General features: G+C 36.4%; 1 protein-coding gene across 11 annotated transcripts in view; it reads right to left on the reverse strand.

The window, feature by feature from the left end:
* The window catches only part of UVRAG (UV radiation resistance associated), a 309,656-nt gene that overhangs the window by 151,648 nt on the left and 137,412 nt on the right, over positions 1 to 20,596 (reverse strand). For all 11 annotated transcript variants that reach the window (XR_011495820.1, XR_011495819.1, XM_070490660.1 and 8 more), the window contains 2 exons: positions 18,722 to 18,827; positions 4,856 to 4,982 (listed from right to left, as the gene is read on the reverse strand). Coding sequence is in view for 9 of the 11 variants with exons in the window: in XM_070490660.1 (XP_070346761.1) it covers positions 4,856 to 4,982; positions 18,722 to 18,827 (233 nt within the window). In the remaining 2 variants the exon portion in view is untranslated. The remainder of the gene's footprint in view (positions 1 to 4,855; positions 4,983 to 18,721; positions 18,828 to 20,596) is intronic.

Below are 20,596 nucleotides of genomic sequence, written 5' to 3' on the forward strand. Positions count from 1 at the left end.
ACCTCTTATTATTAAATTACTCCTACTAGAAAAAGGCAAAAGCCCCTAAATCGTCTAAAACCCTATAGTGTTTTCCTTTTCAATATTGAGGATCTTGAAAAAGATATGCAGAAATACATGCTACAGGTGGCAGGCATCTTGAATGTAATAAAAGTTGATGGTCCTTCTGAAGCACCATAAGAAATGTGTCCTTTCACAGAAGGTGAGACCTCTTAAAGCAGGTCTTGTATGTACACAACTACCTATTTATTTGGAGTCATTCTAACAGAGATTCCATGGAAATGGACTTCATTCACAATGTCTTACGATTTTAAACAACATTATCCTATTAGACTCTCATGTGTAAACGTCAATATGCAAGCTATATTGGAATGCAGATAGTTTTAACAATCACTGACAAACAATACGTACTTTTTCTATGGTATTTCTCATGAGAGTATCAGTTTTCCCAAATGAAGGTTAAGCTAGAAGCTACAGAAGGCTTCATTCTTTAGTAACATACCTGTGACATCAGACTGTTAACCATGAAGTATGAGTCATTCATTCAACAAATATTCATTGAATGCTTACTACGTCCCAGGCACTACACCATGCCCAAAGAATATAAGTGTTTAACACAGTACCTGGGCAGTGCCTACCCTCAGAGATCTTACACTCTAGAGAAAGAAACAAACAATTACAATGCTATAATGGAATAATGCAGGGTGCTGTGGAAACGCACAGTAGTACATCTAACCTAGGGGATAGATGAGAGAAGGAGAAAGGAGCTAGTGAAGCTTTCCTGGAGAAAGCAACATTTAAACAGAGGCTTAAATCCCAGTGAGAGAGACTAAAGCATACTGAATGAACTAAAAGAAGTTCTGCATGGCTGAAGCATTCAGACTGAGGTGGGCCAAAGGATGCCTTTGTAAATCATCTTCAGTCAGGACTTTATCTTAAATGGTACAGAAACCCAACAAAGTGTGATATAGGAAAAAGACAGAGGTATTTTGTTCCTATTTTTATAAGATCATTTCAATTTTACAACTAATCTGATCATCACATACATCCTTGCTACATAAAGTGTGGTCCACAGACCAGCCATATCAACAGAACTTAAAAGTCCGTTAAAACTCAGCAAGGCATAGTTACAAGTATTATTATTAACTCCATCTTAGAGGTGAAGCTGAGTAATTAGACAAAGTTACATAGCTGGTAAATAATGAAGCCAGGATGAATCAAGACACTCAAATGAAAATCGATTCCTTTACCATCACAATCCCTGACTTCAAAATGTACTAAAAAGCCATAGTAATCAAAACAGCACAGTACTGGTACAAAAACAAACACACAGATCAATGGAATAGAACTGAAAGCCCAGAAATAAAACTGCACATCTATGAACAGCTAATCTTCAACAAAGGTGCCAAGAACATGCAAAGGAGAAAAGATGGTCTTTTCAACAAATGGTGTTGGGAAATCCGGACAGCCACATGCAAAAGAATGAAAGTAGACCATTATCTCATGCTATACATAAAAAGAAACTCAAAATAGAAGATAAGTCCTGAAACCATAAAACTCCTGGAAGATAATATAGGTAGTACACTCTTTGACACTGAACTTAAAAGGATCTTTTCGAATACCATGTCTTCTCAGACAAGGGAAACAAAAGAAAAAATAAACAAGTGGGACTTCACCAGACTAAAGAGCTTCTGCAAGGCAAAAGAAACTGGGATCAAAACAAAAAGACAACCCACCAATTGGGAGAAAATATTTGCAAATCATATATCCTACAAGGGGTTAATCTCCATAATATATAAGGAATTCACACAACTGAACAACAAAAAAACAAACAGCCCGATCAAAAAATGGGCAGAGGATGTCAACAGACATTTTTCCAAAGAAGATATCCAGATGGCCAATAAGCATACGAAAAGATGTTCAACATCACTAATCATCAGGGAAATGCAAATCAAAACTACACTAAGATACCACCTTACACCTGTTTAAATGGCTCTAATCACTAAGACTAAAAATAACAAATGTTGGAGAGGGTGTGGAGAAAAGGGAACCCTCATACACTGCTGGTGGGAATGCAAACTGGTGCAGCCACTATAGAAAACAGTATGGAGATTCCTCAAAAAATTAAAAAAAGAAATACCATATGACCTACCTGTCCCACTACTGGGCATCTACCCAAACAACCTGAAATCGACAATCCAAAGTAACATATGCACCCCCATGTTTGTTGCAGCACCATTCACAATAGCTAAGACATGGAAACAATCCAAGTGCCCATCGACTGATGATTGGATAAAGAAGATGTGGTATATATATACAACGGAATACTATTCAGCCATAAAAATGACAGATTCATCCCACTTGCAACAACATGGATGGACCTGGAGGGTATTACGCTAAGTGAAATAAGACAGACTGAGAAAGGCAAACACCGTATGATTTCACTCATGTGTGGAAGATAAACAAACACATGGACAAAGAAAACAGCTCAGTGGTTACCTGAGGGATAGGGGTGGGGAGTGGACACAGGGGGTGAAGGGGAGCACTGATGTGGTGACAAACAAGAAATAATGTACAACTGAAATTTCACAATGATGTAACTTTTATGAACTCAATACAAAAAATCGGTAGAAAATATAAAGAAAAATAGACAAGCCCATTATTGTATTGAGAGTTTTAGTATGCTTTTGCCAGAAGTGATAGAATAATCACATAAAATTTTAGTAAGGATATGAAAATTAAATACCACAATCAATAAATGTGACTATTTAACAAACAGAGCATACAGCACTGAACCACTTCAGATTACGCATTCTTTAAAAACTTACACAAAACACTGAGCAAAAGTTTACTACATACAGGGCCACAAAGCAAGTTTTATTAATTTGCAAATGATTTGCCTCATTATTTTTCTTTATTACAACCAAATAACACTAGATACTAATTCAAAAATATTGCTTTAAAAATCCATTGGAAATAAAGTAAAGCACTTCTAAATAAGTTGTAAGTCAATGAAGTAACAAAAATTTAAAATATTAAAAAATGAAAAGAGGGGCCGGCCCTGTGGCCGAGTAGTTAGGTTTGCACACTCTGCGTTGGTAGCCTGGGGTTCGCTGGTTTGGATCCTGGGCATGGACATGGCACCATGCATCAGGCCATACAGAGGTGTCGTCCCACATAGCACAACCAGAAGCATCTACAACCAGAATATACAACTAGGTACTGGGGGGCTTTGGGGAGAAGAAGAAGAAGAAGAAAAAAAGAAGACTGGCAACAGATGCTAGCTCAGGTGCCAATCTTCAAAAACAAGAATAAGCAAGGTGATCTTGAAGAAACAAGCTGAAGAACTTTAACAGACAGCAACACCAATTATAATATAAGAGAAATTCAAACAGGGAGATAATGGCAAAACAGCAGACAAAGAGATCAAGAGAACAGAGCAGACGGTCCTGTGACAGACACGCAAGTATACGGTCACCTGATTTATGACAAAAGTGAAACTGTGGTGCAATGGAGAAAGAATGGTCTCCAATAAATGGTGCTGGGTCAACTGACTATCTATATTAAAGACAGGAATCTTGACTCTTACCTTACAAGCAACCACAAAAAATCAATTCCTGATGAATCACACATACAAATGTAAAAAGCACAATAGCAAAGCATTTAAAAGAAAACATAAAAGAACATCTTTATGACATTAAAATAGGCAAATAATTCTCAAACTACACACAAAAAGCCTTAAATATAAAAGAATAGACTGATAAAAGGGAACTTCTGTTTATGTAAAGGTTTCATTAAAGAGTGAACTAGCAAGCCACAGAATGGGAAAATACATTTTTAATACATATTCAAAGAACCCATATCCATAATACATAAAGAACCCCTATAAAAAAATTGCCAAACCAATAAAAAAATGGGCAAAAGACTTCAACAGGTACTTCACAAAGGAGTGTATCCCAAAGGCGTTCAACTTCATTGTCTTTAGGTAAATCAAAATTAAAACTGCAAGGAGATACTACAACATACCTATCAGAAAAGCTAAAATATAAAAGACAGAAAGTACCAAACACCAACAAGGCTGCGAGACGAGATCTGATGCACTGCTGGATGGAGAGGGGGTAAACTGGTACAACCACTTTGGAAAACTTTTGGACACAATCTAGTAAAGCTGAAGAGGTGCACATCCTATGACTGTATAATTCTGCTCCTAGGTTTATATCCAACAGAAATGCATAAGAAATCTTCACTAAGAAACATGTACTAGAAAGTTGATGAAATCATTATCTGGAACAGTACCAAACTAGAAATTAGCAAAATGCCAAATGTAAGAATAAATTCCTATTCATACAATGGAATACTATTGGCAGTAAGAATGAACTAAGACTATACTACATGCAGGTAAGAATGAGTCTTACAAACAAAATGTTGAACTAAAGCCAGCACATAAAATGTACATATTATATGATTCTATTTGTATAAAGTCCAAAATTAGGCAAACCTAATCTTTGGTATAATAAGTCAAGGTAGTGGTTAGTCTGGCTGGAGATGTCCTGAATGGAAGAGAGCATGAGGAAGCTTCCGAGATTCTGGGGTCCTCATAATTCTGTTTCTCAATGGAGATTCTGACTATGTAGTATGTGTGTTCATTTTGAAAATTTAAAATATAATATCTGAGTATGTTTGTATCTGTATACTTTTCTGTACGTACCAATTTCAAATTACTTCAAGAAATACTTCAAAAATGAAAAAAAATTATATCCCCACATTTATGCAAAGATGACTATTTGAGCCTGTGGAGAAGAAAGGAAAACTACTGAATGTGAGGTTAGGCTGTTTGTGTGGTGTTTTTACTCACCTTTGTCCTGTAATGCAATTTGTTGCTTATGCAGTAATGCCACCTCCCGTCCCAAAGCTTTCTTCTGTCTTTCCAATTCATTTCGAAGCACCAAAATTTTTAATTGCAGGCACTCACTTTCTTTTTTCTAAATAATTAAAAGCACAGGTAAATTTGTGAATATAAAAGTCATGACTGAAGAAGTACACATTCACAATGTTTCAAAATGAACAATGGCTTAACGCACTTTAATACTTATTTACAATATGAGTAACTTAATTATCACCACCCATTATTAATGGAAAAAATATAGATGAAGCAAAGAATAAGAGTAGAAATAAATCTAAAGTTTGGAGACAGTCCTTTCTAAAAACCCAAAAGACACTACAAAATATCTCAGGCCTCTTTCCTGACATTACAATACAGTAAGACAAATCAATAATAAAAAAAAGATGGAGGTGGCAAAGTGTTAAACATAGAGTTACCACAGGACCCAACAAGTCCACTCCTAGGTATATACCCAAGAGAATCGAAAACATGTCCACAGAAAAACCTGAATATGAAAGTTCAAAGCAGCATTATTCATAATAGCCAAACAGTGGAATCAATCCAAATGTCCACCATCTGATGAATACATAAGTAAAGTGTGGTATATCCATACAATAAAATATTATTTGGCAATAGAAAGAAATGAAGGGCTGATCCATACTACAACACAGATGAACCTTGAAAACATTATGCTAAGCGAAAGAAGCCAGTTTAAAACCCATTTATAAGAGACGTCCAGAATAGGCGAATCCATAGAAACAAAACGTAGATTTCCACCTTTGCCAAGATGAACCAAGGTGCTCTAATATCCCACAGATTTCAGAGAAGGCCAAGTAGGGACCGGGGCTTTCATCCCTTCTAGGCGGTAATCAACCAAACCCCCTATAGCGTCAGTGGATACCACAGAGGGAGTCTGGACTTGCAGCAATAAGGAGATAACCCTCTCTCTCCCTGCTGGGTGATATCAGAGAAGGCCTGGTGGAGAGTCAGAACTTCCACTACTACGCAGTGCTAATGAGGTCATCCTATCCCTCACGATATCAGCGGGGATCATGTGGCGAGCAGTGCCAAGGCATTCCTACTCCTCCCAGCCAGACAGATGTCAGCGGAGACCTAGTGGAAAGCTGGAACTCCCACTCCTGGCCAGCAGTGATGAGCCCCCAACCCCACATCCACCACCTGGGTATCCACGGAAGCTGCCTGGGGAACCTGGACTTCTCCACCCACCTGGCAGTAATGAGATGGTGCCTGTCCCTTCCCCTATCAGACAGAGAGGTGTCAGAGGAAGCCAGGTAAAACAGAAGGTTTAAATAAGATCCGGAGACTCATGACATAATAACTAAAATGTATAAATTTCAATCAAAAATCATTTAATCATAATAAGAACCAGGAAGATGTCAAAGTAAATGAAAAAGAATTATCAATAGATGCCAACACTGAGATGACCGACATGTTACAATTATCTGACAAAGACCTGAGAGCAGCCATCACAAAAATGCTTCAACAGCAATTAAGAATATGCCTGACGAGCCAGCCCTGATGGCCTAGTGGTTCAAGTTCGGCACTCTCACCGCTTCGGCGGCCCAGGTCTGTTTCCTGGTCGTGGAACCACACCACCCACCCATTAGTTGCCATGCTGTGGTGGCAGCTCATATCAAAGAACTAGAAGGACCTGCAACTAGATAGATACCACCATGCCCTGGGGCTTTGGGGAGGAAAACAAAAAAAGAGGAAGATTGGCAACAGATGTTAGCTCAGGGTGAATCTTTCCCTGCAAAAAGAACATGCTTGAAACAAATGAAAAAATAGAACATCTTGGTGAAGAAATAGAAAGTCTCGGTAAAAAAAAAAAAAAAATAGAAGATATAAAGAACCAAATGGAAATTCTAGAACTGAAAATAACTGGAATAAAAAACTCAGTGAATGAGCCCAACAGCAGAATGCAGGAGACAGAGAAAAGAATCTTTAAGCTGTAAGGCAGAACAAGACAATCAATCTAAACAGCAGAGAAAAAACAGACTGTAAAAAAATGGACAGAGCCTCAAGGATCTACAGAACTATATCAAAGATCTAACGTTCATATCATCAAGTACTGGGAGGAAAGGAGAAAGATGGAAGGAGTGAAAAAGTACTCATAGAAATAACGGCTAAAAACTTCCCAGATTAGGCAAAAGAAATAAATCTACAGATTCAAGAAGTTAGTTAACCCCAAACAGAATAAATTGAATAGAGAAAAATCACAAAACAAATGAAACCAAAAGCTGCTTTTTGGAAAGGTCAATAAAAGTGATAAAAGTCTAGCCAGGCTAACCAAGAAAAAGAGAGAAAAGATAGAAATTACTAATAAGAGGAATGAAAGAGGGGCCACCACAACTTATCCTATGGACATTAAAAGAATAATTAAAGAATACTATAAACAACTCTACGCCCACAAATAAGAGAACTTAGATGAAATGGACCAATTCCTTCAAGACAATCTACCAAAACTCACACCGGGAGAAGCAGATAATCTGAATAGGCCAACAGATACATATATATGAAATTAAATCAATAATTAATAACCTTCCAAAACAGAAGGTACCAGGCCCAGATGGTTTCACTGGTGAGTTTTACCAAACACTTAAATAAGAATACCAGTTCTTTAAAATCTTCCAAAATACAGAAGAACTTCCTAACTCATTCTATGAGGCCAGCATCACCCTAACACTAAAACCAGATGAAGACATCACTAGAAAGGAAAGTTACAGACCAATTACTCTCATGAATATAGATGCAGCATCCTCAACAATATTAGCAAACCAAATCCAACAAAGTATAAGAAGAATTATACAGTCATGTGTGGCCTAACATCATTTCGGTCAATGACGCATTGCCTATATGACAGTGGTCCCATAAGATTACATGAGATTAGTACCATAGAGCCTAGGTGTGTAGTAGGCTATATCACCTAGGTCTGTGAAAGTACACTCTATGATGTTTGTACAACAGCGAAATCGCCTAATGATGCATTTCTCAGAATGTATCCCCATTGTTAAGCAACGCATGACTATGCACCATGGTCAGATTTATTTATTCCAGGTATGCAAGGCAGGTTCATCATTCAATAATCAATTAATGCAATTCACCACATCAACCAGGTTAAAGAAAAATCATATAATCATATCAACAGATGCTGAAAAAGCATATGACAAAATTTAACACCCATTTATGATTAAAAACTCTCCAAAACCAGGAATAAAGGAAAACTTCCTCAACTTGGTAAAGAACAGTTGCCCAAAAACCTACAGCTAACATTATACTTAACAGTGGAAAACTAGATGCTTTCTTCCTAAGTTGGAGAACAAGGCAAGGATATCCACTTTCACCACTCTATTAAATATGCACAGGAAGTTCTAGCTATGCATTAAGGCAATAAAAGGAAATAAAAGCTATACAGATAGGGAAAGAAGAAATAAAATCATCTTTGTTTACGGATGATACTGCTGTGTACAAAATCCCAAACAATCACAAAAGAAACAAACAAGCAAACACCCAAAAACCTCCTGGAACTACTAAGTGATTATAACAAGGTTGCATGATACACGGTTAACACACTGAAATCTTTCTTATGAAACAGCAAGGAACAGTTGGAATTTGAAATTTAAAACACAACATCAATTACATTAGCATAAAAAATGAAATAATTAGGTATAAACCTAAGAAAATATTTTTAAGATCTATATGAGGAAAACTACAAAACTCTGATGAAAGAAATCAAAGGAGATCCAAATAAATGGAAAGCTGTCCATGTTCGTGGATAGGAAGAACAATATTATTAAGATACCAATTGTTCCAAACTTGATCTGTAGATTCAGTGAAATCTCAACCAACTATTTTGTGGATATCAACAAACTGATTCTAAAGTTTATATAGACAGGAAAAAACCCAGAATAGCCAACTTAGTACTGAAGGATAAGAACAAAGTTGGAAGACTGACACTATCCAATGTCAAGACTTACCACACAGCTACAGTAATCAAAACACAGTGGTGTGGGTGAAAGAGGAGACAGATAAATCAACGGACTAGAATAGAGAGCTCAGAAATAGACACACACAAATACAGTCAAGTGATCACCAACAAAGGAACAAAAGCAACTCAATGGAGAAAGAAGAGCCTTTTCACCAAATGGTGCTGGAATCAATGGACAGCCACATGCAAACAAAACAAAACAAAACAAAACACATTTAGATACAGACCATACACCTTTCACAAAAATTAACTATAAACAACTGGGGACTTTCTGTACTTTCTGCACAATTCTTCTGTAAACCTAAAACTACTCTAAAAAATAGTTTATTTTTTAAAAAGTGATAGAACTGTACCTCAAAAAAAGGCAATTTTACTGAATGTTCATTTCATAAAATAAATCCCAGATAGATTATATCAGAGATACAATTAAGTTTTGCTAAGTAAGTTTGTTAACTTATCTTTCCATAAAAATATTTCCCACTTAAACCTATGAAATCATGGTTTAACGTCACTAAGATTCCCCCTTTTAATCCAAACACCTTCCAGAATTGGCCTCCAGATAAAATCTGAAATCCTGCCCTACAATGAACATACATGTGTTGCACATGTTTGCATTCACACGCAATTACAGCACTATGAATGCATGTGCCCTTCTCTCCTGGTCTTTATCAATAGTGTCAATAATATACTTTTCATGGTTTTCCATGACATAAATCTTAACCAAACAGCAATTTGGCTGTACTCAGTAAATTTCTGTCTCCTTCCTAAGATATATGCTAACTAATTAAAATTGTAATGGGAAAAAAAATCCATTCATTAAAATAATTTGAATAGGTTACCAAGCCCTAAGATAAGCTGGTAGAACACTTCAAAAGAGACAAGTCAGCATCACAGACAGTGAGGAGGTCCGGGCACTAGGTGAGATGAGTAAGGGTCCGGCCTCACTGAGGCAGCAGGCACGGCAAACGACTTTTGGCAGTTGTGTGGAAAGTACTTTACAGCTATCATTTCTCACCCAAAACGCCTTCTTCCTCATCTCTGAAACACTGATTCTAAACAGATGGCATGGAAATCCAAGCCAAGAAAACAAGCAGAAAAGCTTATTTCCACTCATCTTGATTATATTTGACTGGAAAATTCTATGCAACGATCCTGAGCAATTTTTCCTGAACAGAGCAGACCCTTATGAAGGACGTGCTTCTGGGTGATGAGAAACGGTTTCTGCTTTCTAAGAGCTTGGGTCCAGTGGAGACAAAAGCCATTTTGCTCTGCCAACCCACTGTAAAAACAAAGATGAAAAGTCAATGAGGTTGCTTATCATTAAAGAAAAAGGAGCCAGGAAACAATCAAGTTTCCTTACAACCCAGCAGTGTGATAAAAGCCCTAGGGTGCCTTTATCTCACTGAGGAAAAAATACTAAATTCTTAGGAAGCAATTGTTTTCCACAAAGAGATAAGAGTTCAATTTCTTTAACTTGAGTTGTTCCACAAAATATTAAACTGAATTCTACTTGGGTAGAGGGGGAAAAAAAGTAGAAAAAAGAAAAGCAACTCTTCAGAGAACACAGGGATATGCCTGAGCAGGGGGTTAATTTGCTGTATTCCGGGGTACACGCTCAAATTGGAATATGTTTTCTAGAATCAAAGGACTAAGGATACAAGTTAATCTAAATATTAAACCAATACAGGAACGCATGTGTATAGTGTGTTTGTGTTATGGTCCGTGTGCAGAAACTGGCCCAGTTACAGAAATATATCAAGTCATTCAAAACCAAGATTGTTGGCTCTAATTTCTGATGAGTAGAGTAAATAAATGCTGCCCAAGTGGGATCTGGTGCTGCTTCCTTTCTACTGCATCTAAGACAAGTGCTCAAAGATCTTAACGTTCCTTAAGCATCTTCTAATGGGTTTCAGTGTTCTACTTATCTGTTTACTCAAAGCATAGTTAATGTCACATATGCATCTCCAATAGATCACTTTTAACTGGATTTTAGTGTTTTTATACAACACTGATCAGAAAAGCAGAGCTACATTCATCTCTTTGCAAGCACACACGTTCCTTTACACTGTCTTTACAAAGACAGTGATGGGCAATGTTAAAGATTCATTTCAGAAGGACAGACTAACTGTAAATGACACATTAAAGGAAATAATTTTCTCCTCATAGATCACATTGGAGCTGAAAAGCCTTAGGCAAAAGTTCTGAAAGCATGGTCCAGGAAACCATGAGGATTCCTGAGACTGCTTCAGAGTCTGTGAGATCAAAAATATTTTCATAGTAATACTAACCCGTTATCTCCCTTTTTCATGCTCATTTTCTCATAACTGTAGAGTGGAGTTTTCCAGAGTCTACAAGATTAGTGATATCACAACAGACTGACTGCAGAAGCAAATGTGAGAATCCATCTGTCTTTTATTAAGCTAGACATTATCAATAGATAGACCCGAAGTTCTCTGAGGTCTTTACAATTTTTAAGAGTGTAAAAGGGTATTGAGACCAAAAAGTTTAAGAATTAGTAGCTTAGGGCATATTCATCTGTACTAGTTTTCCCACCAAAATTGTAAATAATTAACAATCTGGAAAAAAGTTCTACAGCTATAGCAGTTGTCCTATAAGTTAACGAAATTTGCTTTTAAATGTCATTTATAGGCTGTTTCTATCGCACCTACACCTACTTAACCACTAAGAACGGGAAAAAAAATTTCCTTAGAAAATATTTAATCCAATCCACTAATTTTATAGACTCAGTGGCAATATCAGGCCTAGAACCCAGGTCCAGCTAGGGAGATAAAGCAAAAAGTGTACAATAATGTACAGGAGTTCTGCTTCTGGAATAAGAGAATGAGAAGCCAACAAACTGGTCCTACCATAAATAAGAGCCATAGACTCTAGACAAAATACAAAAAGCTACTTACTTGAGTGTTCTGGAGACAGATCACTGGCAAGAAGAGACTCAGAAGCTAGTGCAAGCAACCAACACACAGGGTGAACCTGCCCTCTTCTGTGGCACTGCCCTGAGGGTGGCCTGCAATCAAATCCCAACAGAAAGACAACTATCTTTCCAGCCAGAGGAGCCAGGGAAAAGAGATCAGGCGATCCCTTGAAGGACACCAGCATGGACGAAGCCAGAGAATGGGTTAAATTCAGGTAAATTCAATCCTGAATTTCACTGAGTCTCCAACTGAATCCTAAGCCATACATATGCAGGAGACAAAAGGAAAGCAGCTGTGCCCAAGGGTAAACGTACTGAACTGAAATCTGAGCCAACGTCCACGGCAGGAACGAGAATCTGAGCCTAACCAAGTTAACTACCTGCTAAAACAAAAATACCAATATTCTTTGTAGCAAAGTAACAAAATCCAGAGATACCACAAAATTACATTCACAATGTCCAGGATACTATGCAATACTACCCAATATAAGAGGAGCCTGGAAAATGCGACATATTCTCTAGAGAAAAGACAACCAACATATGCCAATCCCGAGATGACCCAGAGGTTAGAATTATCGGACAATGACTTTAAAGCTGCTACGATAAATATGCTGAGAAAAAGTAAATTCTTCTCATAATGAGTAAAAGATATAAAATCTCAGCAGACTACTAAAAAGTATTAAAAATCCAGGAGACTTCTGCTTCTGGTCAAGACGGAGTAGAAAAAAGGAACACTGCCCAACTAATTTTACCAGGCCACCACAGTCCTAATACCAATCTGATCAAGAAATTTAAAACACGGCATCACAATATCCCTAATAAATATAGACACCCTTAAATTATTACCAGATGAAATCCAACATGATACAAAAAAGATTATATATCATGAATATGGCCAATAGACACATGAAAAGATGTTCATCATCGCTAATCATCAGGGAAATGCAAATCAAAACTACACTAAGATATCACCTTACACCCGTTAGATTGGCAAAAACATCCAAAACCAAGAGCGACAAATGTTGGAGAGGTTGTGGAGAAAAAGGAACCCTCATACACTGTTGGTGGGAATGCAAACTGGTGCAGCCACTATGGAAAACAGTATGGAGATTTCTCAAAAAGTTAAAAATAGAAATACCCTATGACCCAGCCATCCCATTACTGGGTATCTATCCTAAGAACCTGAAATCAGAAATCTCAAGAGTCCGTTGCACCCCTATGTTCATCGCAGCATTATTTACAATAGCCAAGACGTGGAACCAGCCTACATGCCCAGAAACTGATGATTGGATAAAGAAGATGTGGTATATATACACAATGGAATACTACTCAGCCATAAAAAAAGACAAAATTGGCCCATTCACAGCAACGTGGATGGACCTCGAGGGTATTATGTTAAGCGAAATAAGCCAGTCAGAGAAAGACGAACTCTATATGACTCCACTCATAGGTGGAAGTTAGTATATTGATAAGGAGATCTGATCGGTGGTTACCAGGGGAAAGGGGGGGTGGGGGGAGGGCACAGAGGGGGAAGTGGTGTACCCACAACATGACTAACAAAAATGTACAACTGAAATCTCACAAGGTTGTAATCTATCATAACATTAATTAAAAAAAAAAAGATTATATATCGTAACCAATTCAAGGCTATTCCACAAATGCAATGCTAGTTAACACTTAAAATTAAATCAATGCAGTTCACCCTATTAACAGAATCAAAGAGAAAAATCACATGGTCATTTCAATAGACGCAGCAAAGCACTTGACAAAATTCAACATCCATTCATGATAATTTTCAGAAACTAGGAATAAGAAGGAACTTTCTAAAATCAATAAAGGGCATTGCTAACATTATATTTAACGGAGAAAGGATGAATCGTTTCCCTCTACGGTCAGGAAGAAGGAAAAGATTTCCACTTTTATCACTTTTATTCAACAGTGTACTGTATGTCCTAGCTATTGAAATAAGACAGAAAAATTAAACAAAGCTCATAAAGCAGTTCAAGATGGCAGGCATGACTGTTTACACAGAAAAATCCCAAGAAATCTACACAATAACTACCAAAACTAAAAAAGTTAATATAACAAGATTGCAAGATACGAGGTTAATAAATTAAAATGAATTGTATTCTGATAGCATACAAATAGCAAACAAATGAGAAATAAAAATTCAAAAACAATCCCATTTGCAATAATGCCAACAGAAAGAACAAACTCCCATAAAATACTTAGGAATAACTCTAACAAAAGATGTCCAAAATCTCTCCAGTGAAAGCTGCAAGATATTATTGAGGGAATTAAAGAAAAATCTAAATAAAAGAGACATATGCCATGTTCAGGGTTGGAGAACATGATATTGTTAAGATGGCAACTCTCCACAAACTGACCTTCAAATCCTTATCAAAATTCCAGCAGGCTATTTTTGAAGAAACTGACAAAGTAATTCTCAAATTCACTTCGAAATACAAAGAATCTAGAAAACTCACAGTAATTTTTAAAAAGAACAACATTGGAGGACTTATCCTATCTGGTTTTAAGATGATGAATCTATAATAATAAGAGAGTTTGGTGTTGGTGAAAGACAGACATACAGATCAATGGAACAAAACAGAGAATCCAGAAATACATGCGCACATATATGATCAAATTGATTTTAGACAAACTTTTCAAAACAATTAAATGCGGAAAGACTGTTCAACAAATGATGCTAAATCAACTGGATATTCATACAGAAAAAATTTACCTTAGTTAACTCGTACAAAAAGCTAACAAGATGGATCATAGATCTGAATGTAAAGCCCAAAACTATAAAAATGTTAGAACAAAACACAGGACAAAATTTATCTGACTTTAGATTAGGCAAAGATTTCTTACTAAGAACACAAAAAGCCCTAACTTATCATACTACAAATTTTTTTAAAAACCACATTAGATTTCATCAAACTTAAAAACTTTTGCTCATTAAAAAACATTGTTAAGAACATGAAAAGACAAGCCACGGACTGCATGAAAATATTCCTCAAGTATCCATGAAACAGATTCTTGTGCAAACCGGCTCTGTCCACTGAGAGGCCCTGGAGGTAGTGACAAGCCAGCAGCAGCAGCACACCCGGCGCACAGAGCTTGTCTCTAACACCATTACTCAATGGAAGGAGCAGGGCTCCACGGAGAAACGGCTGCTTCTAGGGCTGAGACAGGGAAAATACAAGGTGAGCCTGGATCATATAGTGCCAGAAATTAAGGAGGCACAAACAAACAAAAAAAAGATGGGGGCATGTTGAAAAGACACAGGAGCCAACTTGAAAGAATTCTCAATGCCCTAAATTGAGCACAAAAATAAGTAACATAGTATTGGATTATAACCTAAAGTATAAAATAAATATATACAAGTCCATATTGATAAATAAATGACTGACTAAATAAATAAATGGGGGGAGGGAGTAGGAAAAGGACATTAGGTAAAAATTAAGGAAATCTGAATAAAGCATGGGCTTTAGTTAATGATGATTTATCAATACAGGTTCATTAATTGTGACAAATGTACCATACTAAGGTAAGATGTTAATAACAGGAGGAACTGGGTGTGGGGTATATGGGGCAACTCTCTCTACATGCTATCTTTAGAATAATTCTATAAATCTAAAACTGTTGTAAAATAAAAAGTTTACCTATGTGAAAAAAAACCTTAGTGGAAACACTGGTGAAACCTGAATGAAGTCCACAGTTAACAGTAACATATCAATGTTAATTTCTTGGTTTGATGATGTACCACGTCAAATATAACATGGTTAATGTAAGAGGTCAACATTAGGGAAAACTGGGTGAAAGGTCTATGGAAACTCTCCAAACTACCTTTCCAAGTTTTCTGTAAATCTAAATAAAGTTTATTTTTTTTGATGGGCAAAAATATTTAACACTTACACTTCTTAAAAGATACGAGTGACCAATAAAGCTACGAAAAATGTTCATCATAGAAATGCAATTATAAACCAAAATAAGAAAACACCACACATTCATTAAAATCGCTGAAATTAAAAAGACTGACCTCTTAAACGAAATGACAAACCTTTGACAGACATAAGCTACGAAAGCTCATTCAAGAAGCAGATAACTGCAATAACTCTACAACTATTAAATGTTGAACTCCTAGTTCAAAACCCACAAAGAAAACTTAAGGCCCAGGGGGCTTTACTGGTAAATTCCACCAAATATTCAAGAAATAATCCCAATTCTACACATGTCCTTCCAGAAAATAGAAGAAATACTTCCCAACTCACTAGTTGTGGCTAACATTACCCTGACAACAAAACCAGACAGAGATTACAAGAAAACAAAACTACAGACAATATTTCTCATGAATACAGATGCCAAAATCCTTTAAAAGCTTTTAGCAAATTGAATCTAGTAACAGAGATAAGAAGAATAATTCATCTGGAACAAGAGGGGCTTTTCCCAGGAATGCAAAGTTGGATTAACATTAGAAAACCAATCGATGTATTTCACCATCATAATACAAGAATAGAAAAAAAACCCATACAATTATCTCAACAGATACAGGAAAGGCATTTGACAAAATCCAAAACACATAAGCAAAAATTCGAGATGACAACAGCAGAAATTTCATAAGAAACGTAATAAAATGCCAAAAAAATTATGCTGGATATTGACGTAATGTGGGAAGATGCCAAGAAGGTCATCAAGTACAAACCCAATTTCTATCACAGAGTTAATTGCATTGATCTTAGACGGTCATCCGATGACTTCTAGCATCAAATATGCCTTCTGACGGTGTTTATACTTAGGCTAAAACTAAAATTAATTCTTACATATTGAAAATGCTTGAGTTGGAGTATGATGACCTTGGGCCATTTGGAAAGGGAATGATGAAAAAAGATAATACTAAAGGTTTCTAATTCACTACAGGTAAACTTTAAAGTAGATAATTAACAAGTACATGGCATTATTCCCCGAAAGGAGACAAGTTCACCAAAACGTCTGTCTCTATTTGTCAAATGATTATGGGAAAGTTGCTTCCTTTATTCAGGCCTCATTTTTCTGTCCTTTTATAAGGAGATTATGCTAGATTCATTCTTAAATTCAACAAATATTTATTGAGCACCTACTATGTGTCAAACACTTTTCCAGGCACTGGGGAATACCGCAGTGAAAAGAAAAAAGGAACCAGATAAAACTCCCTCCCCTCACAGAGTGTAGAAAGACAGACAAATAAAATACGCATGTCAAGTATACAGCACGCTAAAGGGTAATAATCACTCCGGAGAAAAATAAAGCAGGGAAGGAGGTGGAATGTACTGAGGAGGTGCGGTTCTAAGCAGGGGCTATACAGGAACCAGATGATTTCTAAGTTCAGTTTCAGTTCAAAAATCCAATGACTTCCTTCGATGTCAACTGGGCAGCATGAAAACACACAGTGAGCCCCTGAGCCTGACCTCTGTAAACTCACACACTCACATTCTATCACCTTGCTCTGCGTGTCACCACTTGTATTTTAGAAAAATAGGATTAAACATGCATTTTTCCATACTGAGACAAAGCATATGCTGTCATTTAATGAAATAAGTAATTTCCCAGTCTTGCCTTGGGAGAGGAAAATAAGAAAAATAAAACCTAGCAATTTCTCCCCAGACAAAGGTTCTAAAAATGTGGCATTTTTGTACTAGAGAAAAGATCAAAATTAGCTGTTTTTTCTCCTCCTCCAATATATTTGTGGTCTGGAATCTGGTCCTTTATTGAGCCTAAGTTACAACAAGAGGTAGCTTAACAGCTGCTCCAAACTGGAAGATTTTCCAGAGGCAAGAAAAGTCATATGAATAGTATTACTACGAATAGTTATTGCAGCTACCATATTTTGTACGCCTGCAAGTGCCAGGTACAGCAGTAGCTATTTTATGTATTACGTTGAACTAAATGAAACTGCTATTTATAGGTCAAAATCAGCAATTTTATATCGTTTAAATATGTTGTCACCCATTAATTTCAAATTCCATGAGAGAGAAGTCTGTAGGTTAATTGCATTGCTGCTTTTCTACTATTTCTACTCAATTATTATCTTGGGCAAATCTTCAAGGTAACACAGAACTTTCGTTTGGGGATATAAAGGCCCTCTGACAAGTTGACAGTGCTGTAAATGACCCCCGGAAGATACTCCCTCGCTATGATAATAAGTTTGTGCAAACAAATACTTAAAAATTTTTAGATAGAACTTAATGTGAGGATTTGAATTTTAAGTATTATAATCCATAGCACAAATTTCGTCAAAAGCTATCCATAGCCATGTGGTTTCATTTTGAGAAAAGCTCAATTTATTAGTTATACCCACTATTCTGCTTACAAAGACAGAGTCTTCATTCCAAAATTAATATTTTTTTCTCCACTAGAAAGACTATAAAGCCACCCAAAATCACACTAATATCTTAAATCTGTCCATTTGGATTTGAATTTCTATTTCTTCGGAGAATCTTTCCCAAAAGAGAATAGTGTCCATAAACCATCTTACTAAGTTCAACCCAAATAATTTTAAATTCATCTTTTGAAAGTAGATTAGTGCTTAACGTTTATTTTTTTTTCTTCTGGCAGCTATTTTTCATTCACTACACAGTTTGTGTCTAGAGTTCACATTTATAAGACATTAATAAAATAGCTTTTAATTATCTCTAAGTAATTGTATGTAATCTAAAGTTTCATCTAGCAGAAAAGGGCAGGCACTTTGTATGTTACATTATTAACAGATGGGAAAGTTTATTTCCAACATTTAAATGCCAACAGAAGTGTCACTGAAACATTAAGAGAAAAAAAGAAAGAAAAAAAATACAAGAAGAATACGATGATCACATTTAGAAATCGAGGAGTTTAAACAGGCAAATATATAAAAACCTACCAGCTCGCTGCTTGTGGAGGAGAGTCGCAGTTTTTCCTCAATTTCCTTTCCAATTTTCTGAACAGTTACCTGAGTCTGTTTAATTGCACACTGGGCTCTGTGAAGCCTAGAAATAAAAGTTGTACGAAAACGTAAGTGAGTTAACTATGAACTCTCAACACAGAGCCACGAATGTAAATGGAACAAAATGAGGACAAACCTTTTGGGATAAACAGAATAATGAACTCAAACTGACCACTTCACAGTTCTCTAGCATGTTTGCAATGAAATAACAGGAATTACAACCTGCCCTAGACACTCTCTGCACCGCCTGACCACCTCTGACGGATAGAGTCAAAACAAAGAACTCACAGAAGCCTGGAAGACTCCTCGGGAAACAATCAGGTTGAATCCTATCATTTTATAGACGTGAAACGTGAGGCCCAGAGAGATTAAGTGGGTTGCTCAAGTCACCAGGGGAACATCACTGCTACCAAGGCTGAAGATTACTTACGGGTATCCACGGAGAAAAAAACAATTAACAACAACCCCAGTTAAGAAGGTGAAATTAAAGCAGCAGCCACTTTGAAACAAGGAACATTGAAAAACTTAACAGCTATTTTTCTTTTCTGCTTTAATGATGGGTTTGTTTTTCTTTGTCCTTTTGTCTTCAAATACAGCTTATATATTTCTTACACATGTACATATTAAAAACGGTCAAATTATCTTTATTCATAGATGACATCATTTTCATGTAGCAAATCATTAGGAATCTACAAAACAACTACCAGAACTACTAAGGTCCCAAGATACAAGGTCAATATACAAAAATTCAGTTATATTTCTCTACCTGGGTCAACAGTTTCACAATCCCAAGCTCAATCCCAACAGGCTGGGGTCTGTTTGCAGACAGTAAGAAGCTGACACAATATGGTACCGGCATAAGGATCAAAAACCAGACCACAGAACTGAATAAACAGCAAAGAAATAGACCTACACATAATATATGGCCAACTGGTTTTGGACAAAGAAAGCCAGGCAACATAATAGAGAAGGACAGTTTTTTAAACAAATGGTGACACTGGCTAAACATAGTTGGAAAAAGGACATCGCATTCCCTACACCTCACAGTATACAGAAAAAATTCATTCAAAAAGATCACAATAAACATAAAAGCTAAAATAAAACAACTTGCAGAAGAAAAAACAGGAGAATCTCTTGCAACCTTGGAGTAGGCACAGATTTAGAGAAGACAGGAAAAGCACCAGCCATAAAAGTAAAAATGGATAAACTGGACTGTACCAAAATAAACAACGTCTGCTCATCTAAAGACGCCATTAAGAAAACATGAAAAACTCTCCACAGACTGGGAGAAAATACTTGCAAAACACCAATCTGACAAAGGACTGAATCTGGAATATATAAAGAACTCCAACAAATCAATAACAAAAAGACAATCCAATTAAAAATGGGCAAAAGACTGAAACACTTCACAAAAGAAGATAAAAGAATGGCCAATAAGCATAGGCAAAGGTGCTTAACATCTTAGTCATCATGGAAATGCAAATTAAAATCACAATAAGATACCAACTCACATCTATTAGAAGAGCTAAAATTAAAATGACAACACCTAATGCTAGCAAGGATGTGGAGCAACTGGAACTTGCATGCATTGCTGGCAAAAGCATAAAATAGTACTATCATTCTGAAAAACTGTTTCCTATGAAGAATTCTATTCAGCAATAAAAAGGAACACACCACTGATAACACACAACAATATGAATGAATCTCAAAAACATTACATTGAGTGAAAATGCCAGAAACAAAACGTACACACTGTATGATTCCATATATGCAAAGCTCAAGAACAGGTAAAAGCAATCAATGGTGACAGAA

This window comes from Equus asinus, chromosome 20, assembly GCF_041296235.1.
Source record: "Equus asinus isolate D_3611 breed Donkey chromosome 20, EquAss-T2T_v2, whole genome shotgun sequence".
Taxonomy (NCBI): Eukaryota; Metazoa; Chordata; class Mammalia; order Perissodactyla; family Equidae; genus Equus; species Equus asinus.